The 23700-nt window shown below is 36.1% G+C and overlaps 1 protein-coding gene across 2 annotated transcripts in view; it reads left to right on the plus strand.

Moving 5' to 3' along the window:
• The window catches only part of CDK13 (cyclin dependent kinase 13), a 114292-nt gene that overhangs the window by 18370 nt on the left and 72222 nt on the right, over positions 1–23700 (plus strand). For both annotated transcript variants that reach the window (XM_059074309.2, XM_059074310.2), the window contains exons 2-5: positions 11367–12026; positions 17856–18026; positions 19395–19534; positions 21605–21775. In XM_059074309.2, coding sequence (XP_058930292.1) covers positions 11367–12026; positions 17856–18026; positions 19395–19534; positions 21605–21775 — 1142 coding nt within the window. The remainder of the gene's footprint in view (positions 1–11366; positions 12027–17855; positions 18027–19394; positions 19535–21604; positions 21776–23700) is intronic.

A 23700-nucleotide genomic window follows, 5' to 3' on the forward strand; every position in this document is an offset into this window, starting at 1 on the left:
TTCTTGACCCTCTTTATCTTAGTTCTGCTTTCTCTACGCCTTGGTTGATATAAAGAGCAAGTCAAATGAAAAATGCCTATAAAAGTATTTTGTAAACTGTGGGGTTCAGTGTGGTATGCTTGTTTATTTAATAAAAGACTACCATCTGTGTGTTACTACGTTAAGGGCTGTGGAGTGATACAAAAATGAATTACATCTGGTGTTTGCTCCTTAAAGAGGATATAGTCTAGTAGATAATGTGGTAATATCTAAAGTGCAATGTTACGAATGATAAAGATCTTAAGAAGGATGCAGATAAGGTGCTATAGGGATTCAAAGAAAGAAGACCTTGCTTTTTTCTTGGAGTTGGTGGTACAGCTTTATGAAGAAGGAAGGACTCTTGAACTAGGCCTTGAAAGGTGGATAGGACTTCAATAGAAGATGGAGGAGAAGAGGATAATCGCAGTGGGTCAATCTGTGGGAGTAATGGCATGGAGCATTAGGCAAATTCAGAATTTGATAAGGAAAAGTAGGTTAGGACCAGACAGATTATGTAGCATGTTAATACTAGACTAAGGAAGGTGAATTCTATTCACTAGGAATACTACCAGAAAATATTTATTGAGCATCTGCCAGTGCCAGGTCTGTGCTAGTCAGGGCTATGAAAATTCAGTGATCTCAGTTTAGTTGGGGAAGACAGATTATTATTTTAATGAAATGTGAATGAAGTGTTGTAGAATCATAGTGCAAGGAACATCTGCAGCTGCCTGGCATAAAAAGGGGAGGCTTTATAGAGGTGTGGTAGACATTTGTGCTTTGCTATGAAGTATCCCTTTGCTTAGCAGATAAAATAGGGAAAGAGAGGAACATGAGAGAAACATTCTAGACGAGGCACTTTATGTGCTTTGGGATGGCTGGACAAGGTTTTGTGTGCAGTGCAAGGCTATGAAGAATTTTGATAGAGGGTAACTGAAAGATTCAGGTGTCAGTAAATTGGAAAAGGTAGAGACTCGAGGTGGGGAATCTGGTAAGGAGACTATTACACTGGGCAAAGTAAAAGATGAGGTAGGACCTCATGTGAAATAGTAGCTAAGGGGATAAAGAGCCTCGAAAATTGGAGACATGCTTGAGATGTAGAATTGACAGGACTTGGAGATCAGTTGGATATGGGAGAAGGGAGGAAAGGGATCAGGTGGAATATAGAATGACTTCTGGATTTCTTCTACTTCAGTGGATACCATTGCCTGAGGATAGGGTATATTTAAGGAGAAAGGGGGTGGATTTGGAGAGGAAGCCTAATAGCTTCAGCTGTATTGTGTTGAAGGTGCATTTAGGATAATTGGGAGGGGTGGAGGATGACTTAGGGGGGTAATCAATGTTTAGGTGATAATTTAATCCATACGTATAAATTAAGTAATCATGGGGATCATGGGAGAATGGGTATAATGAAGAGGAACCTTATGGAGCACTGAGAAACGGCCATAGAAGTAAAAAAACAATCAGGAAAAAACGGTAGTGGAAGTGGTTAGAAAGTGTTTCTTAAGGGTATAGTCAGCACTGTCATCATAGATATTGATATTTTTATTTCTTTTTCCCTTTATTTTTCCTCCAGAGGTAGGTCATTGGTCACCTCAATAATTACAGTGAGGACACATAAGCCAGATTAGAGTGGTTTGAGGAGTATGTGGGGTGGATGAGAATTTGACTGTAATTGGAAGGAGAGATAAAGATACAATAGCAAGGTATCATTTATTGCTTGTTTTTTCTTGCCTGTTTTTAAAAATCTTAGAGTCTTGAGTTAGTTATTTCCTGAGGGGAAATAATGAGTAGACAGCAAAAGATTGAAGTCACAAGTAATGGAGTAGCCATAGAGGAGCCATAGAGCATCTCAAACGATAATGGGGATTTTGTTGAAATGCAGATTCTGAATCAGAAGGTCTGGGTTGGGGCCTGAGATACAGCATTTCTCATAAACTCCCTGATGAAGCTGATGCTGCTTTGGTTTGTGGGCCAAACTCTGTGAAGTAAGGATCTAGAGAATATGGGATTGAAAGTATTATTGCGGGAGTTAGCCTTAGATAGAAAGAGGAACACCTCTGCTGTGAGATCAGGTGGAATATAAAGTGGATGGAGATACAGATTAAGTTTGCAGGCAGGGCGGAGCAACTCAGCCCATGCGCCACAACTACTGAGCCTGCGCTCTAGAGCCCGGGAGCCACAACTACTGAGCCCACGTGCCACGACTATTGAAGCCCGCGTGGCTAGAGCCCGTGCTCCGCAACAAGAGAAGCTACTGCAGTGAGAGGCCCACGCACTGCAACGAAGAGTAGCCCCCGCTCGCCGCAGCTAGAGAAAGCCCGCGCGCATGCAGCAACAAAGACCCAACGCAGCCAAAATAAAAAAAAATAAAATAAAATAAATTTAAAAAAAAAAGTTTGCAGGCAGGAGACATGCCCAATAACCTTTGTTTTTTTCTGTGAAAAAGAAGTAAAGTGATTTTAAGAAAAGACTTTGGGAATGTTGTGAGCTTGAAGAAGGTGTGAAGGTTCGGAATAGTTACTAAAAAGAGAAGGAAAGTGATTGAATTTGAGACATGTAATAATCACTGAAAAGCGAGGATTAGTTTGGTTCTGGTGTCTGTAGAAATAATTGGGGCAAGGAGAGATTTGATTTAAAGAGATCAGTTATTTTTAAGATGATAAGGTAACCTGGAGGAGAGGTAATGAGTTTTGAAATAGAACAGTGGCCTTGAGAATAGAAGAGGAAGATGTGAATAATGGCCCCCTCAAAGATGTCCATGTGAACTTGTGATATGTTACTTTACTTGGCAGAAGGGATCTTTGTAGATTAAAATAGGGATCTGGAGATGGAGAGATTATCCTGGATTGTAGGTCCTATGTAAACACAAGGGTCTTTGTAAAAGGAAGCAGGAAAGTCAGGGTCAGAAAAGGCCATGTGATGATAGAAGCAGAGGGAGAGAGGAAATGTGATGATGGAAGGACCATGAACCAAAGTCAGATGATGTGGGACCATGAACCAAGGAAAGGACAGTCTTTAGAAGCTAGAAACGGCAAGGAAACAGATTTTCCCAAAAGACTGTAGAAGGAACAAAGCCCTGGTGACATGTTGATCTTAGCCCAGTGAGACTGATTTTGGACTTCGGACTTCCAGAACTGTAAGATAATACATTTGTGTTGTTTAAGCCACTAAATCTGTGGATAATTTTTTACAGCAGGAATAGGAAACATGCAGGGAATTATGGATGTAAGGGAATGTAGAGTTAGAATCAATAAAATGAGACAGTTGATGGCATGTGGTATGGGCAGCAGAAAACTGGGAAGATTCCTAAGCTGGGTAAATGGGTAGAGGAGAGTGGTGAAATTACAAATACAGAATGGCAGGGAGCAGATTTCAGAGGAAGGTGTTCACTTTGCATGTAAGTCTGGATTAGATACAGATTAGTTTTGAAACAAGGGGTGGATTTAAGAGGCTGCCATAGTACTGTTAAACTTAATAGAGCTGTTATAATACTAATGCATGGCAAATTTTACAGGAATATTTAGAGTTTTGACTGACAGAATGACTAAAGGGATGATTGAGAGAGACTGGTTTTTGAAAAATAATACCACATTATATTTATATAGTGCTTGTTTTCACTTTGGGAATCATTCCCCCCCCCCCAGTTTGTTGAGTTATAATTGAGAAATAAAATTGTAATATATTTCAGGTGTCAACAGTGATGACTTGATATATGTATACATTGTGAAAGGCTTCCCACAATCAAGTTAACACATTCATCACCTCACATATTTACCTCTTTTTTTGGGGGGGGGTAAGAATACTTAAGTTCAACTCTTAGCAAATTAATTCTAATTATACAACACTGCGTTGTCAGCTATAGTCACCATGTTGTATACATTAGGTTCTTAGACCTTATTCATCTTTTTAAAAAAATATTTATTTATTTGGTTGCACTGGGTCTAAGTTGTGGCAGGCAGGCTCCTCAGTTGTAGCTCCAGGACTCCTTAGTTGCCGACGTGGGCTCCTTAGTTGTGGCATTCAAACTGTTAGCTGCAGCATGCATGTGGGGATCTAGTTCGCTGACCAGGGATTGAAGCCGGGCCCCCTGCATTGGGAGCATGGAGTCTTACCCACTGTGCCACCAGGGAAGTCCTGACCTTATTCATCTTAAAACTGAAATTTGTACCTTTATACCAACCTGTCCCCATTTCCCCCACCCTCTAGCCCCTGGCAATCACCCTTCTCCTTCTCTCTTCCTTTGAGTTTGACTTTTTTTTTTTTTTTTAAGATTCCACATATAAGTGATACCATGCAGTATTTGTCTTTCCTGGCTTATTTCACGTAGCATAACACTCTCCAGGTTCATCTGTGTTGTCACAAATGGCAGGATTTCCTTTTTTTAAGGCTGCATAATATTAAACACATGCCCACATTTTCTTTATCCATTCATCTGTTCATAAACACTTGGATTGTTTCCATATCTTGGCTCTTATGAATAGTACTGCAGTGAACATGGGGGTACAGGCATATCTTGTTTATTGTGCTTCTCAGACACTGTGTTTTTTACAAACTGAAGGTTTGTGGCAACCCTGCATTGAACAAGTCTGTTGGTGCCATTTTCCCAATAGCATTAATTTTTAAAATTAAGGTATGTACATTGTCTTTTTAGGCATAATGCTATTGCATACTTAATAGACTATAGTATGGTGTAAACATAGCTTTTTATGTGCTGGGAAATCTAAAAGTTTGTGTGACTTGCTTTATTGCAAATTTGTTTTATTGTGGTGGTATGCCTGTACAGATATTTCTTTGAGGTAGTGATTTCATATCCTTCGGATATATACCCAGAAGTGGATTGCTGATAGTTCTATTTTTGACTTCTAGATTTGCTTCCACATGGTTTTCTAAGGTGGCTGTGTCAATTTACATTCCTAACAACAGTGTACCAGGGTTCCCTTTTCTCTACATTCTCACCAGCATTTGTTATCTCTTGCCTTTTGATAATAAACATTCAAGCAGGTGTGTGGAGGTATCTCATTGTGGTTTTGAATTGCATTTCCCTGATGATTAGTGAGCACCTTTTCAGGTACCTGTTAGCCATTTGGATGTGTTGCAAAGTCTCTTCAGGTCCTTTGCCCACTTTTTTTTTAACAAATGTTTTTTAAAATTAACTAATTAATTAATTTTTGGCTGTGCCTCATGGCATGTGGGATCTTAGTTCCCTGATCAGGAATTGAACCCACACCCCCTGCATTGGAAGTGCAGAGTCTCAACCACGGGACCACCAGGGAAGTCCCCTTTGCCCACTTTTTAATTGGTTTATTTAGTTTTTTTGCTGTCTTGAGTTGTATGAGTTCCATGTATATTTTGAGATTTATTTATTTTTGGCTGCGTTGGGTCTTAGTTGCAGCATGTGGGATCTTTGTTGCATCGCGTGGGCTTCTCACTAGTTGTGGCCTGTGGGTTTTCTCTTCTCTAGTTGTGGCACACAGGCTACAGGGTGCATGGTCTCTGTAGTTGTGGCCTGCAGGTTCCAGAGCGCGTGGGCTCTGAGGTTTGCGACACACAGGCTGTCTAGTTGAGGTGCGCGAGCTTAGTTGCTCCGCTTCATGTGGGATCCCAGTTTCTTGGCCAGAGATCGAACCCACGTCCCCTGCATTGTAAGGTGGATTCTTTACCACTGGACCACCAGGGAAAATCCCCCTTGTATATTTTGGATATAAACTCCTTATCAAAAATATTTTCTCCCGTTCTATAGGTTGATTTTTTGTTTTGTTGGTGGTTTCCTTTTCTGTGCATAAGTTTTTTAGTTTGATGTAGTCCCACTTGTTTATTTTTGCTTTTGATAAACCTTTGCCAAGATCAGTATCAAGGAGTTTACCTCCTTCTTTTTCTTATAGGAGTTTTATGGTTTCAAATTTTATGTTCAAGTCTTTAATCCATCTTGAGTTGATTTTTGTATATGATATAAAATAGGGGCCCAGTCTTATTCTTTTGCATATGGTTATCCAGCTTTTCCAATGCCATTTATTGAAGAGATCATCCTTTACTCGTTGTATATTCTTGACTCCTTTGTAGAAAATTAACTGGCCATATGTGCATGGGTTTATTTCTGGACTCTCCATTTTGTTCCATTGGTCCATGTCTCATACTGTTTTGATTACTGTAACTTTGTAATATAGTTTGAAATCAGAAAGTTGATGCTTCTAGCTCTGTTCTTCTTTTTCAAGATTGCTCTTGCTGTTCAGGGTCTTCTGTGGTTCCATATGAATTTTAGGGTTTTTTTCCTATTTTTGTGAAAAATGCCATTGGAATTTTGATAGGGATTCCATTGAATTTGTAGATTACTTTGGGTAGTATGGACATTTTAATAATTCTTCCAATCCATGAGCATGGAATATCTTTCCGTATATTTCTTTTTCAATTTCTTTCATCTCCTTGGTTAAATTTATTCCGAAGTACTTTATTCTTTTTGATACTATTATAAATGGGATTGTTTTCTTACTTTGTCTTTACAATAGTTCGTCATTAGTGTATAGAAACACAACTGAGTTTTTATACTGATTTTGTATTCTGTAACTTTACTGAAATTGTTTATTCTAACAGGTGTTTGGTGGAGTCTTTAAAGGGTTTTCTGTCTGTAAGATCATGTCGTCTGCAAACAAAGAACATTTTCCTTTTTACTTTATGATTTTGATGCCTTTTATTTCTTTTTCTTGCCTAATTGCTCTGGCTAGGACTTCCAATACTGTGTTGGATAAAAGTGGTAAGAGCAGGCATCATTATCTTATTCCTGATCTTAGAGAAAAGTTTTCAGTTTTTCACTGTTGAGTATAATGTTAGCTGTGGGCTTGTCGTATATAGCGTCTGTTGTGTTGAGGTGTGTTCCTTCTGTGCCCAATCTATTTAGTTTTTATTTTTATTTATTTTATTTTATTAAAAATTTTTTTATTGGAGTATAGTTGATTTACAGTGTTGTGTTAGTTTCTGCTGTACAGCAAAATGAATCAGTTACACATGCACATATATCTACTGTTTTTTAGATTCTTTTCCCATATAGGTCATTACAGAGTACTGAATAGAGTTCTCTGTGCTATGCAGTAGGTCCTTATTACCTGTTTTATATATATTAGTGTGTATATGTCAATCCCAATCTCCCAATTTATCCCTCTCCCCCTTTTCCCTCTAGTAACTATATGTTTCGTTTTTATAGTGAAAGGATGTTGAATTTTATCAAACGCTTTTTCTGCATCTGTTGAGATACTCATGTGATTTTTATCCTTCATTTTATTAGTGTGGTATATCACATTTATTGATTTGCGTATGTTGAACCATCCTTGCATGGGAAGTACTTTCATACCTTTATGGGGGGCTTAGCAACAAGTTTTTGAATGGACATAGCTACTATTAGCAGGGTGTATAATAAGCAGGGTGAAATAAGCAGGGTGGAAAAATTAGGCTAAAAAATATTGTGAATAGTGACTGCCATAGGAGACATCACATGTATTGAACATTTCCACCATCCCAGAAGGTTCTGTTGGATACTGCTCTTACATATTATTTTATATAATGAGGGATTGAATATTATTATAGTAAAAATTTTAAGAATCAGTGTTTGCTAATTAGGCACAATTGCAGAAGACCTGGACTCTTGGAGAGGTTGTGTGATATAGTCGAGTGAACAGTACACCATGCTCTCTCTGTAAGGAACACTAACCTAATTAACAGTGAGCACTAACCAGTTGGGTTTTAGATATTTTTTATCCTGGTTCTGCTTTTTTTTTTTTAAAAATAAATTTATTTTATTTTATTATTTATATTTGGCTGCATTGGGTTTTCATTGCTGCGCGCGGGCTTTCTCTAGTTGCGGCAAGCAGGGGCTACTCTTTGTTGCGCTGCACAGGCTTCTCATTGTGGTGGCTTCTCTTGTTGCGGAGCATGGGCTCTTGGTGCACCGGCTTCAGTAGTTGTGGCACATGGGCTTGGTAGTTGTGGCACATGGGCTTAGTTGCTCTGTGGCATGTGGGATCTTCCTGGACCAGGGCTCGAACCCATGTCCCCTGCATTGGCAGGCGGATTCTTAACCACTGTGCCACCAGGGAAGCCCCCTGGTTCTGCTTTGAGTTGTATGAATGTGGGAAAGTTTCTAAAAAGATTCTGTAACTTCTTTCTTTTTTTTAATTAAAATTTTTATTTTATTTATTTATGGCTGTGTTGGGTCTTTGTTGCTGTGCATGGGCTTTCTCTAGTTTTGGCGACTGGGAGCTACTCTTCATTGCGGTGCACGGGCTTCTCATTGCAGTGGCTTCTCTTGTTCCGGAACACGGTCTCTAGGCGTGCGGGCTTCAGTAGTTGTGACACGCGGCTGCAGTAGTTGTGGCTCGCGGGCTCTAGAGTGCAGGCTCAGTAGTTGTGGTGCATGGGCTTAGTTGCTCCACAGCATGTGGGATCTTCCTGGGCCAGGGCTTGAACCTGTGTCCCCTGCATTGGCAGGCAGATTCTTAACCACTGCGCCACCAGGGAAGCCCCGTGATTCTGTAACATATTAAAAACAAACAAGAAACAGCTAATATATGGCACTGTAAATTTTACAGTACAGAAATATTAGAAAAAACATTTTTAAAAAGAAGAAAAATCTTAACTATAAAACAAGGATGTGCTATCTACTCTCCATTTAAATTTTTTTTATAAGACATGACATAATTCATTATGTAGTCTTAGAGATCCATTTCTCTCTTACTCTCATAACTTTGTATGGCTGAAGTGTTAGATCATTAGTAAAAATAACCTAAACTTGAGTTTTGTGTTTTTACTTAATTTTAGATTCCCAAAATATGTTATAAATAGTAAATATGTAATTGAAATTGATTAGCAAATATGCAATACCTGAGAGAGTACAAGTTTACTAGGGCAGGAAATTTGAAAAGTTAAGGAACTTTTGAAGAGAAATAGAAAAATTGGAGAAGAATGGAGTGTGTGTCTAGAAGAATTTCAGTTGGTTTAGGGATCACATACCATAAAAATGTCAGTTCTGAAATGTTTTTTATAGGTCAAAAATTTTTGTCTTTACTGATAATTTCCTTATCTAGATTCTGTGCAGAAGAGAATAAGAATTTAATAGGCCAGAGGACTTAATTGTGTTGGGATTTTATCTTTGTATCTGTTTTCTTAAGTAAAGTTTACTGATTGTAAATTTCTTAGTTAAATATAATTTCTGTGTCTGTATGAAGCTGATGACCAGAATCTTGCTAGTGTGGGAAAGTTAATTTAAGAAAAGTTCTGTGCTGTTACCTCTGATGAGATGACAGTCTCTGCTTTCTCCTGCTGTGTACCTTTCTACTCCTCATTATTATCTGATCAGGGGATAGAAACTTGACATAGCAGACTTGTTTTGAGGTCCAAGATTCTGAAGGCAAAGGAAATTAAAAGTAGCCAAGTGTTTCATATTATGACACTTTTTGTTCCTATATTAAAGTTATCCAAGACATTTTATAACCAACTTATTACTTTATATTTAGCTAAACATTTTCTCTCATTTCCATGAATAGTTGTAAGCTCATTGATGATTTTAATGATTGATGCATATGAATATTTAATGTTAAGCAAGTGTTAGATTAAAATGTTTACTAAACCAGTGTTGCTGTTAACCTAAAATAATGTTACATAAATACTTTATGTAAAGTATGGGGTTTGAAACACTAGCTCAGTGCTGAACACTAATTGGCCCTACGTATATTTTGAAATGTTTCTGAAAGAATGAGGGAGAAGTTGAATTTGTATTTGAGTTTATCCTAAATCTAACCATCATTTGTCTTCATACTAGAATTGTAAAATGTATTGGATAATATATATATGTATATATTACATAATATATTAATGCCAAATATAAACAAAAATTTCTAGTTCTTCCTTTTCTCTTCCCACTTTAATTATGGGTTCCTAGGAATTTCTTTGCTTCATTTACCAAATCCCCATACAAAATTTCAATAAGAACTATCTCCATGGTGTGTGTTAATGTGTTGAATGTAACTCTGCCTACTTTAGAACCAAAAGATCTGGGTTTTAAGACCTGGCATACAGTTCGGTTCTAGAAGGTAACAGAATCCAATTCAGGTGGTTTAAGAAACTTTAATGGAGGACTACAGAGATAGGGGTGGATTGAGAAAACTGACAAGGGATGTTTTCATTAGTTACAGAGGGAAGCTCAAAGGGGCAAGGAAAATATAGTGTTATTAGAGCCTGGTGAGAGCTGTGGAGAAGGCAGTGCCTGACAGGAGCCATGGTGGTAGAGGGACAGAGCTTCTGCCACAAAATGTGACCAGCAGGAAGGAGGGAGCTGGAAAGAAGTAATCCAGCTTTTCTCTGCCTTCTGATCTGCCAGTGATGGATAGCACTGGATCCCGGAAGATGCATCTGTTGAGGTCAGCCTCCTTTGGGCACAGGGTAGGGCAGAAGAGTATTGGAGGGATGGGGTAGTGGCAGTAAGATAATAACCAGTACAACTCTAATGAGATTGGGATTTGACTTCAGGTAATATTTTAGATTCAAGTTTTATCTACAAACTGCAGTGACTTTACTGGGGTTGATGTGAGCATTAAGTGAGCCACATCAGATATGTCATAATACTCTAATAGTGCCTTGCTCTTATATTTTTTAAAAGTTTTGATAAGGTGTGGATTTGAAAAGCTCAGCTTCATTTCTCTTGGTGCTGTGCTGCATTTGTTTCATAGAAACTTTGGTTGCCACCATACTTTTGAATATACGTTAATTTTTGTGTTTTCCAGTGATTTTTGAGAAGTGAAATGAATAGTCATTGTTAAATAGTTCCCAAGATTTAGACTTTTTCTACTTACTGCCTAATGACAGGTTTCGTTTTTTTCACTCTTGGTGTAGACAGAGCACTACTTACTCCTGAACTTATGCATGTGGGGCTTTTGAGTTGTAGAAATTGTCTCCGTGCTAAACGTTTGATCAGACTTCACCCTGTTACTTCTACCATTGGTGTTGTCCTTGTTGACTGCTTCTGTTTTCTTGAGACAGCAGTAATGCCTTGTCATAGTTTTTCCTCCTGATTCTTACAGTATTTCTTTTCATAGAGATCTACTTTCATCCAGCCTCATCTTTGAGTATTTGTAGGCCAGACTGAGATCAAGCATAGAGTCTATTTTCAGGAAAAGTATAACCAGCAGATAATATTCTACTTAAAAGCACTTTCTACTTTTTAAAAATTCTCTCACAAAAACTATATTATGATCTTGAAATTAAGTAATTTCTGTTTCATTTCACAGGCTCAAGTTAGGAGTTTTTGTACACTTCAGACTGAACTTTTCTGAGTTACTGACTAAATCTTAATTATTTTCCACCAGACGGTCTGCCAAATCCCGAAGCAGAAGCCCATATTCATCTAGGCATTCAAGATCTCGTAGCAGGCACAGATTGTCTAGATCCAGAAGTCGTCATTCTAGCATTTCTCCTAGCACACTAACTCTGAAGAGTAGCCTGGCAGCTGAATTGAACAAGAATAAAAAAGCACGAGCTGCAGAGGCAGCACGAGCTGCAGAGGCAGCGAAAGCTGCAGAAGCAGCTAAGGCTGCTGAGGCCGCTGCCAAAGCTGCCAAAGCTTCAAACACTTCTACACCTACCAAGGGGAACACAGAAACTGGTGCCAGTGCATCACAAACCAACCACGTGAAGGATGTGAAGAAACTTAAAATTGAGCATGCACCTTCTCCCTCAAGCGGTGGAACTTTAAAAAATGACAAGGCAAAAACAAAGCCACCTCTTCAGGTAACAAAGGTGGATAATAATTTGATTGTAGATAAAGCCACCAAGAAAGCAGTTGTAGTTGGAAAGGAGGGTAAATCTGCTGTTACAAAGGAGGAACCAGTATCTCTTAAAGAGAAAACCAAACCACTTACACCAAGCATAGGAGCCAAGGAGAAGGAGCAACATGTGGCTTTAGTGACCTCTACCTTACCACCCTTACCTTTGCCTCCCATGCTGCCTGAAGATAAAGATGCTGATAGGTAAGTGCAGAACATTTTGTCGGTGACTGTTTAAAGAAAAAACATCTTAGTTTGACATGAGAAATTATTTGACCCCCACCAACAAAATTTTATAATGACTGTTAGTAAGTGAATTAATTTTCTTTATTGTGTACAACTTAAAATGAAGCAATGGCTTGTAGGATGACAAAATTATAGCTTAGGCTAAGAATTCCAGGTAAAAATTGCCATTGTCATGGGATACAATGTATGTTTCAGCTTGAGTTTGAGAATTAGAAATGTCGGTATTTTCTTTGGCTGAGTATTCCTTGGTGATACTACCGGAGACAGTACATTTTATGAGAGAGTCTATCCTGGTTGATAATAGCATGTATCTTGGTTATTCTAAGTGTTTACATTGGCCTTATAAATTTATTACTTTAGGTGGCTTTACGAATACATAACTTTTTAGTGTTTTATTGACTTAATTTTTTGCAGTTAGAGATTAATTACATATTACAGAAATGTGTTTATGCTTTTATGCTTTATGCTTTTCTTTAAATTGTTTACACATTTCTGCTGTGAATGTTGGGGGTGTGGCTTGTACTTTATTTTGAAACATTTTTCAGAGGATGAAGGTAAGAGTAAATGTAAATGCAGTTCTAAGAATGTTTCTCAGATGTATGCTAGGATAGAAGCTTTATGCTGTTGTGTGATATTTGCCAGTTGACTTAACCTTTTTCATTTTTATTTTTATGAAGAAATTATAGCTGTTCCCCTCCCCTTCCCCTTTTTGTTAAAAAGCAACTATATGGTCAGTTTTCCTAGCTGACATCTGAGAATTTGAAAACAAGTGGATAGAAATTCCATGTGGGCAGGTGAAAGTGCTCACTTTGGCTAGCATTATGACAATTTTATAATTTAAAACAAACAGAAAAAGTATTGAATATAATTTCTGTGTTTCATGCCCTCTGAGGCATCTTTTTTCTACAATCAAAAATGTTGCTGAGGGACCCCATCCAATTTTATCAGGTGTTATCCAGTTATACTATTCTAATTGTGGTATTTGCAGGTTTGACTGTTCTCTAGGATCACCAAAGGGTCATAACAGTAGTGATTTGTAATTTTATGAGTCCTGGAATGGGCTGTCCAGGACAGAGGCATGAATGCAGAATTGAGTCACTTCATTAATGAGAATAAGCCAGGTGCTGAGAATCTACTGATTTTTGGACCAGTGAGACTGGTTGTTCTCTATTTTATTTTTCATATGTGCTTCAGGGGTAAATTTTTAGTGGTGATGTTTTTAAGAACTCAGGATGTGCCCAGGTGACTGCTTATTAAAGAGGATATTCTTTGTGCATCTGTTTTTAATAAGATGGTGGCACATTTCATACTTGGCCATTAAAAATTTTTTTTCGACCCACCTTCTTTTCTGTCTTTTTTATTGTGTCTTTGCTCTTTTTGCTTTGAAAGTGTTTGTATGTTTCAAGCATATTGAAGTTTTTTAAGACTCGTGAGTACTACTACTGACATGTGCGGCCAAAGATTAATTCAACATCACTTATAGCCACTCATTTTTTTAAAAAAATTTATTATATATATAATTTTAACATCTTTATTGGAGTATAATTGCTTTACAATGGTGTGTCAGTTTCTGCTTTATAACAAAGTGAGTCAGCTATACATATGCATATATCCCCATATCTCCTCTCTCTTGTGTCTCTTTCCCATCCTCCCTATCCCACCCCTCTAGGTGGTCACAAAGCACCAGGCTGAACTCCCTGTGCTATGCAGCTGCTTCCCGCTAGCTATCTATTTTACGTTTGGTAGTGTATATCTGTCCATGCCACTCTCTCATTTCGTCCCAGCTTACCCTTCCTCCTCCCCGTGTCCTCAAGTCCATTCTCTACGTCTGCATCTCTATTCCTGTCCTGCCCCTAGGTTCATCAGAACCTTTTTTTTTTTTTTTTAAAGATTCCATATATATGTGTTAGCATATGGTATTTGTTTTTCTGACTTACTTCACTCTGTATGACAGACTCTCGGTCTATCCAACTCACTACAAATAACTCAATTTTGTTTCCTTTTATGGCTGAGTAATATTCCATTGTATGTATGTGCCACATCTTCTTTATCCATTCCTCTGTCAATGGACACTTAGGTTGCTTCCATGTCCTGTCTTGTAAATAGAGCTGCAATGAACATTGAGCCACTCTTCTTCTTTTTTTTTTTTTTTTTTTGCGGTATGCGGGCCTCTCACTGTTGTGGCCTCTCCCATTGCGGAGCACAGGCTCCGGACGCGCAGGCCCAGCGGCCATGGCTCACGGGCGTAGTTGCTCCGCGGCATGTGGGATCTTCCCGGACCAGGGCACGAACCCGTGTCTCCTGTATCGGCAGGCTGATTCTCAACCACTGCGCCACCAGGGAAGCCCCACTCTTCTTTTTGATGCTCCAAATTTGATTGTCTGAAATTTGGCCAGTGGGAAGTCCTTTATGCTAACTCCTTTGTCCTTTTGATATGACTCATTTTATTTTTGAGTGCTTCCTTGCTTCCTGGCCAAACAATATCTTTTAGGCTCACTTTGAACTTTGCTTCTCTCCCAGCCCTGGAATCCATTACTCTCTGAAAATCATAAGATAGACTGTTAACTATATGTTTACATGTAATAAATCATTTTTTAAAATTAGGATCATACCATGCATAATATTCCTTCACTTCTTTTTTTTTTTTTTAAATTTAATGTGTTGGAGATCTTTCCAGGTTGGTTGAGATAGGTTCAGTATTCCTATACATGGAAGTGGATGCATCACTCTCTTATTAACTATTCTGTTGATTAATGAATCCTTAGATTTATAATTGTTTGCTATTAAATTCTCCTAATACATTAATATTTTATGTAGATGTGAGCAGTTTTTATAGAATAGCTGTGAGGTCAAAGTATCCACATTTAAAAATTTGATGGAAACTGCCAAATTGTATCTTAGTAAGATTGTGTACCAATTTATGCACCCAAGTGTATGAAATTGCTTCAACTAACATCAATATTGCCAATTTTGAAATGTTGAAAATCTTTAAAATATGTGATTAATTTTTCATTTTTCTGGTTATTGAGATATAGCATCTTTCTAAACACTTGTTGGCTTTTTTTTTCAGTGAATTGCTTGTTCATGTTTTATACTGACTTTTCCTTAAGATTATTATCCTTTTTCTAATTGATTTATAGGTACTGCTTATGTTAGGGATCTTGACCTGTGCGTCTCACAGTCTGTTGCTTGTCTTTGAGACTTATTTTTGTTTTTGGCTACATGGGTGTTTTCCATTTTGAATGTAGTTGGATCTATAATTTTTCCTTTAAAACTTACAGGTTTAAAACATTTTTAAAGGTTAACTCCCATCTCACAGGAATTTGTTTTTGGTTATTATATGTAGAAGAAAGACATGGTCTGATTATGTGCTCTCCTGCATCACCCCATGGACTAATAGATCAGTTGTTGCTAATGTCATTTATTGAATAATCTATCTCACTGATTTGTGGTGCCATATATAAAAATTCTTATAGATATCTGTGTGTTACTGGACTCTATTTTCTATTAACGTGTTTTATTATTTCTTTGCCAATACCTTTTTGTTTTAACTTCTTTAGGTGCATAGTATGTTGGCTCTTAAAGTCAGATTTTTATTATAGGAGTAGGCAGGTAATGTGAAAGTAAAGGGATGGAGTAAATTACCGGTTAATGAATAACCCAGCCATTCAGCCTCAACTTCAACACTGCTATAAATGAATTTGGGCCCAGTGTTGGCATTTTTTGCCTTTATTCTTAGACAGATTTTATGATCATTTGGCTTGTCTTGGTTGATTTTTGCTTGGGACTTGGTTAAATGCAATGATTAATTTGGAGACTGACAAATTTACAGGATTACAGTTTCCCATAGGAAAACATCATTTCTTTTCATTCATTCTGGTCTAGTTTTATGTTCATCAGCCATATGTTTTAATTTTCTTCTCTTGGTCTTATACATTTCTGGTTAAGGCATTTTGTTGTTTTTTGTTGCTGTAGTATATGGAGACTTTAAAAAACCCATCACATACCCTATTTGGTTATTGCAGATATTCAGTGAAAATATAATGTTTTTAATTATATAGTGTTATTTTTGGAAACTAATATTTCATTTCTCCTAAGTCTGGGAGGCTTGCTGAATTTGGTAGTTCATATAATGATATATTTGAATATAGGCAGTCTTTTAAATGTTAAATTGTAAGTAAAATTAAGACTTCTAGTCTCCCCCCCCCCCCCCCCCCCGATTGCTTTGAATTTTTGGACAAATGCAAATTTTGGACTGAGGTCTAATTACAAGTTAGAGACTACAATTCTCGAAATAAATTATTTTAAATAGAATTATTTTCAGACAGAGTTCAAGTGGTACCTTTTCTAGAAAGAAGCTTTTACTGTCTTTCAGTCCTGAGTTAGCTACCCTTTAGTACCATATTACTATGGAAATTAGTCTGTACAGTACTTTATCCTGCTGCTTTCTGATGTCCTCCAAAAGACTGTAACCTCCTTTCTGAGAGGAACAGTATGTATCTTAATATATTTGTGAATTGTTTTTGTTGTTAAACTATAGTGCCTATGTAATACCTAGCACATAGACGTGTATAATGAATATTAGTTGAATGGAGGGACATGAAAATTGAAAAGTGGGCTATATGACACCATTACTATAAAAATAAAACTGCAATCCAATTTCCTTTTGAGCTTGTTTTGCCTATTAAAGATTACTTTCTAGTAACGGGGTTATGAAGAAAAGTCACAATTTTATTGCTAAATAGTTTTTATCAGATGGTATTAAAAGACCGTATATTGTACAATAATATTGAAGTCCAACATGAGTAGGAGAAGTTATGATTAAAATGAAATGATTTATATTGTTAGCATCATTAGTAGTTTCTGACCACAGCAGTGTAGTTTCACTAAATTCTTTAATTCTGAGACTCATAACTGCTATGAAAGTATGTGAAGTCCAAATTTTATTATCATTATAATATTCTCTTTCAACATGTTATATTGTTAAACAGATTTTGTAGTATCTGGGAGGTTTAAAATAATCAATTACCAGGTTAAGATATAGTTTAAAAATATCAGAGCTCTTAATACATTCAAAAAAGTATAAAACTAACTGAGCTTAATTTTCACCTGTAATTCTGATAAGCTAGATCCTTAAAAAATTTTTTAAAGAATCATTGTCCAATTCAGGAAAAATTAATTCTGAAAAGGGATGAAGCTAAATTTGTTCTTTGTATTTATTTAAATGGGCCAGATAAATAATAGCGTGTGGTTTATTTATTTCTTGCAACAAAATAGCTTTTTGTCTCTCTACCAGAATCAAACCAAATGCTATTATAAAACCAATTAATTTTCCTGTAAAACATGACTAGTTGACTTCCAGTTTTAGTTTACAGTTTTATAGTAATTCTATATCTTTTAAAAAAATAGACTGTTTTTTAGAACAGTTTTAGATATACAAAATATTATAATGATATTACAGAGGGTTCCCATATACCCTGCACTCAGTTTCTTCATTATTAACATCTAGCATTATTAGTATGGTACATTTGTTACAATTAATGAACCAATATTGATACATTATTAGTAACTGAAGTCCATACTTTGTTCAGATTTCCTTAGTTTTTATCTAATTCTGTATCATTTTTGCCCCCAAATTTTATATTTTTGCAGTTGAATATAGTATATTATTTTAGCTGGAAAGTAAAGAAACTCAGTTTAGTCTTTTGTGCTATGTAAATGCATTTTTATTTCTCAATGAAATAAATTTTTGTGTTTTGTTTATTTGTCTGACTCCTTTCTTTTTAGCTTACGAGGAAATATTTCAGTAAAAGCAGTTAAAAAAGAAGTAGAAAAGAAACTACGATGTCTACTTGCTGATTTACCACTGCCCCCTGAGCTACCAGGAGGAGATGATCTCTCAAAGAGTCCAGAGGAAAAGAAAACATCAACACAGTTACATAGTAAAAGGAGGCCTAAGTATGTGCTTGCTTTCTACCTGCTCTTAAATTGGCCAGAGATGATTCTGGATCATCATAAAATCCAAAATTAAGATTTAAAATAATAAAAAGAGTCATTATTCTTTCAACTTAAGTATATGAATAAATTTTATTGGAGCTTTGAAAATTTTTTTTTTTTCATAATTGCCTGAGTACTTATTCAAAATGACTAATAAAACCAAATTAAATTTTCTCTCTCAGTTTGTAATGTATTAATTTCTTGGGATATTATATATGTTGAAGAAAATGTCTGTAATTAAGATATTTAAAAACAAATATTGAAATTGGGCAAGGTGGAAATCAGCATTCAGTGAGCCCATACAAAATTAGTAATGGGCAAGCTGCTATGTTTTCCTTTGCTTTTAGCTCCATTTGCTCCCATAACTAAATTAATTCTTGATTTTGCAAGAGGTGGAGTGGAAGAAGGTTTGAAATCTGTATCCTAAATTAGCTCCAAGTAAGTGCCTAGAGATAACTCTTTGCCTTGAAACCTGTTCATCAGTTAAGGGCAGATGGAGAATGATGATTCCTTTTTTTACTTCTACTTTAACCAAGGGAAAGTGTAAGTAGATCTGATTTTAGAATTGCTGTTTCAGGTAGTGTCTAGTATAAGAATATGAAGTGATTTTCTAGTGTGGAGTAGAAAGCTAGAAAACTTTTAAAATAGTCTCTCCTTGAGTATTGTAGCTTTATTCCTTTACTTAAATTTCTCTTACCTGCCAGAATATTAAGATACTACAAAATTACATATCTTTTTGAAGAATATCAAATATTTGTTATATATAATACATACTTAAAGTATAGATTCCTAAGGGTTGATAATATTTTTATGCTTTCTTAGACTGAAAATCTTTCTGGTGCTTCCATTTTTAAGATAATTTTATCTAGCCATAAGTCTAAATTTGTCAATACGCTTTATAGTTAGATTTTTGGTAATGTTCATTATTAAACTTCTGGTTTTTGAAAGCAGATAAATATATACACATTGTCAATGAATGAAAAAATACTCTGGAGGTTGTTTAGAGAACTTTGAACTGGTGTTGATTTTGTCCCCTCACTGAAAAATTATATTGTATTTCTGAAAGTCCTTCATACAAACTTTATTACTTCTCTTTCCCACTTTAAGTGTTAGTCTACAGAAGGAGAGTCAGTATGGAGAAATACCTTGACTTTCATGCTAATTTATCATACCACCTTACAGTGTTGCCTGTCTTGGATGATCACAAATATGCAAGGGTGAGGGGAAATAAATGATTTAAGATTGGGTATGGAGGGTGGATATTGAGTATTAAGCAGTTTATTCACTTTGCTTGATTGTATATAAAAACTTCAGAACTATATTTGATAGAATATGTGGGCCTCGCTATGGTGAAATCAAAGAAAAAGACATTGACTGGGGAAAACGCTGTGTGGATAAATTTGATATCATCGGAATTATTGGAGAAGGTACCTATGGACAAGTTTACAAGGCCAGGGATAAAGACACTGGTAAGAATGCCAAATGCTTTGGATCTTTGGGCCTATGGAATGTACTTAATTCATGTTTCTCTTCTAATGTATAACTTGAGGAATTTTCAGAAAAAAAAAGTTAAACTTGAATTTATCATGCTATTGTTTCATCTTGTTTTTTGTTTCATTTTATATATGCACTTATGTAAGATATGAGTACATTAATGGGGTATATATACATATATGGTTTTTTTTTTTTTTTGGTTGCATTGGGATCTTCATTGCGGCATGTGGGATCTTTCATTGTGGCGCGTGGGCTCTTAGTTGCAGCACGCAGGCTTGTCTCTGGTTGTGATGCGCAGGTTCCAGAGCGTGTGAGCTCAGTAGTTGTGGCACACGGGCTCTCTAGTTGTGGTGTGTGGGCTCCAGAGCACGCAGGCTTAGTAGTTGGGGCATGTGGGCTCAGTTGCCCGATGGCATGTGGGATCTTAGTTCCCCAATTGGAAGACGGATTCTTCTTCTTCTTCTTTTTTTTTTTTTTTTAATAAATTTATTTATTTAATTTATTTATTTTTGGCTGCATTGGGTCTTCGTTGCTGCGCGTGGGCTTCTCATCGCGGTGGCTTCTCTTGTTGCGGAGCATGGGCTGTAGGCGTGTGGGCTTCAGGAGTCATGGCACACGGGCTTAGTAGTTGTGGCTTGCGGGTCCTAGAGCGCAGGCCTCAGTAGTTGTGACACACGGGCTTAGTTGCTCCGTGGCATGTGGCATCTTCCTGGAGCAGGGCTCGAACCCATGTCCCCTGCATTGGCAGGGGGATTCTTAACCACTGTGGCACCAGGGAAGCCCCGGAAGGCAGATTCTTAACCACTGGACCACCAGGGAAGTCCCCTGAGAGAAAGTTTTAAAAGGCCTTGGGGCAGAGGAAAAAGTAACTGTGTTATTTAGACACCATGTATTTTACTAATAAATAGTGCTTAGAGTCAGTGTTTAATCTTTATTTATAATTTCCTGTTGAAGTAAACCAATAGATAAAATAGCATAGGTGTTTGAGGGCACTTAGTATAAGCGAGGCTACCTTATGCATAGAAACTCTGAAGGCAGTTATAGCATGCAGCAATAAAGTAATATTTATCATGATGATTCTGCATTATCAAAAGAGATTAAATTATAAAACAAGGAATAATACATTTTAGATTTCTATTAGAAAAATCAAGTAATTTTTAATAATTAAAAGGAAAAACATCCTTCCTTTGGAAAATTTGTAAGTACAGAATTCCTTTTTTTTTCCCCACAAAGAAGTGGAATGAACAAACTTCTATTACAGTGAATTTTTTCTTATAATAGGATTTGTGTGTGTTTCAATATTTAGATTATCTGATACAAAACTCACTCATATGTAAATTATGAGGCCATTTAGTGTTGTGGGAAGAGCACATAGTTTTGAGAGAGCTAAACCAGATTTTGAATCCCAGTTTTACTACTGGGTAACTGGGCATCTTTGGACAGGTTAATATATCTGAGCATATTTTGTTATCTGCACAATGTCCAGAGTTTTCTCATCTGTTCAGAGAGATTTTATGCATGTATAAACATATTAGGTATATTTAGCCTCCCCTCTTCACTTTTTAAAAAACGGCAGTGTAATATATCTAGTCTTCGTTATCTAGCTTTTTTCATTTAATATATCTTAGTATAAAATAACAATACATATAGACCTACTTTATCCTTTTAACAGTTGTATAATATTCCACAGTTTGATAAATATCCCTTAATTTATTTAACCAGAGATTTTTTGAACCATAAACATTATAATTTGGTATATTGGAAACTAAAATATATTTTGTGGTTTGTAATTTCAAGAGGTAGGAACTGAAATTATGAATTACAATAAAAATTTAGGGAATTCCCTGCTGGTCCATTGGTTAGTACTCCAAGCTTCTACTGCAGGGGACATGGATTTGATCCGTGGTTGGGGACTAAGATTCCTGCAAACTACCTGGTGCAGCTGAAAAGAAAAAATAAAAATAAAAAAATATTAAAAAATAAAAATTTAAAATGTTACTTAGTTTTGTCGGCTGGTAACCTGATTTTATTTACTTTTCTAATAGGAGAAATGGTAGCCTTAAAAAAAGTACGCCTGGATAATGAAAAGGAAGGCTTTCCCATTACAGCAATTCGAGAAATTAAAATTCTCCGGCAGCTTACCCACCAGAGTATTATCAATATGAAGGAAATAGTGACTGATAAAGAAGATGCTTTGGATTTTAAGAAGGATAAAGGTATGTGTGCATATTTACATAACCAATTCTGTGTATTCATGATTTTGCTAACATAGATTTTGATATTGACCATTTGAGTATTTATTAGGTACATTAAAAATATTGCCTTAATAGCAAACTCTGTTAAAAATTTTTTTTTAAATTTATTTTATCGAACTATAGTTGATTTACAGTGTATTAATTTCTGCTGTACAGCAAAGTGATTCAGTTTTACATATATATTCTTTTTCACATTCTTTTCCATTATGGTTTATCACGGGATATTGAATATAGTTCCCTGTGCTATAAAGTAGGACCTTGTTGTTTATCCATTATATTTGTAATAGTTTGCATCTGCTAATCCCAAATTCCCAATCCATCCCTCCCTCCACCTTCCATCCTCCTTGGCAACCACAAGTCTGTTTTTTTATGTCTGTGAGTCTGTTTCTGTTTTGTAGGTAAGTTCACTTGTGTCATATTTTAGATTCCACATATCAGAGATATCATATGATATTTGTCTGACTTACTTAGTATGATAGCTTCTAGGTCCATCCATGTTACTACAAATGGAATTATTTCATTCTTTTTTATGACTGAGTAGTATTCCATTGTATGTATGTACCACATCTTCTTTATGCATTCATCTGTCAGTGGACATTTAGGTTGTTTCCATGTCTTAGCTATTGTAAATAGTGCTTCTGTGAACATTGAGGTGCATGTATCTTTTTGAATTATAGGTTTGTCTGGATATATGTCCAGGAGTGGGATTGCAGGATCATATGGCAACTCAATTTTTAGTTTTTTGAGGAGCTTCCATACTGTTTTCCATAGTGGCTGCACCAATATACATTCCCACCAACAGTGTAGGAGGGTTGCCTTTTTTCCACACCCTCTCTAGCAATTTGTTATTTGTAGAGTCTTTAATGATAGCCAGTTTGAACTGGTGTGAGGTGGTACCTCATTGTAGTTTTGATTTGTTTTTCTGTAATAATTAGCGATGTCAAGCATCTTTTCACATGCCTGTTGGCCATCTGTATGTCTTCTTTGGAGAAATGTTTTTTTAGGTCTTCTGCCCATTTTTTGATTGGGTTGTCAAACTATTTTTTAAATTTATTCTTTTGAATTTTATTTTTGTATACAGCAAGTTCTTATTAGTTATCTTTTATACATATTAGTGTCATTCCCAATCTCCCAATGCATTCCCCCCTTCAACTCCCATTTTTTGATTGGGTTGTCAAACTATTTTAAAACAGTTGAGTTGAAGAATTATTTTACATGTTTTACTTTACTGGTTTTTGAGTCACCTAGGTAACATCATACTTATTGGTATTACAGATGAAGTATTCACTAGCAATATTTTTTTGAGGGGACCTCAATATATAAATTTTAGTCCTTATTTTTTAGTGATTGAAAAGCAGTCTATAGTAGTATTAGAATATATTTACCTTACATTTTTAATGTTATAATGCCTCAACATACAAGGAAACTTTGTGGTAGGCATATATATTATTTCTAAAAGTATGGCAGCAAAAATGTTAACTGAAATTGCTTTTGATAATCTATAGTGGTATATTGTTGGGCTTTTAGGAAAAAAAGCTGAAAATAAATTAGTGTGCTTTCTAAAGTAGTTAACATAGGGTATTTGATGGGTGAAAGAAATGCTCTACCTCCAGTAGGTTTTAGATCTTTAGAGTAGGATTTTGGAACTAAGGTTGACTCCCTTATAGTCAGTGGTTTTCAAAGAGCAGAATTCTTTTTGAAACTAAATCTAACATAAAACAGATTAAAAAGTAGGTATGTTCTGATTGAACATGGTATTTAGCCTCCTCCCATCCCCAACTATACAGATCCACCATCTTTTTCTTCTGGGGAACACAGTAGAAAAATTATTGTTGTTATGTTTGGTAACCATTTTTTATGAAGGAACCTCTGTTTGAAAGTATTCT

Source organism: Kogia breviceps, chromosome 9 (genome assembly GCF_026419965.1).
Source record: "Kogia breviceps isolate mKogBre1 chromosome 9, mKogBre1 haplotype 1, whole genome shotgun sequence".
Lineage (NCBI taxonomy): Eukaryota > Metazoa > Chordata > Mammalia > Artiodactyla > Physeteridae > Kogia > Kogia breviceps.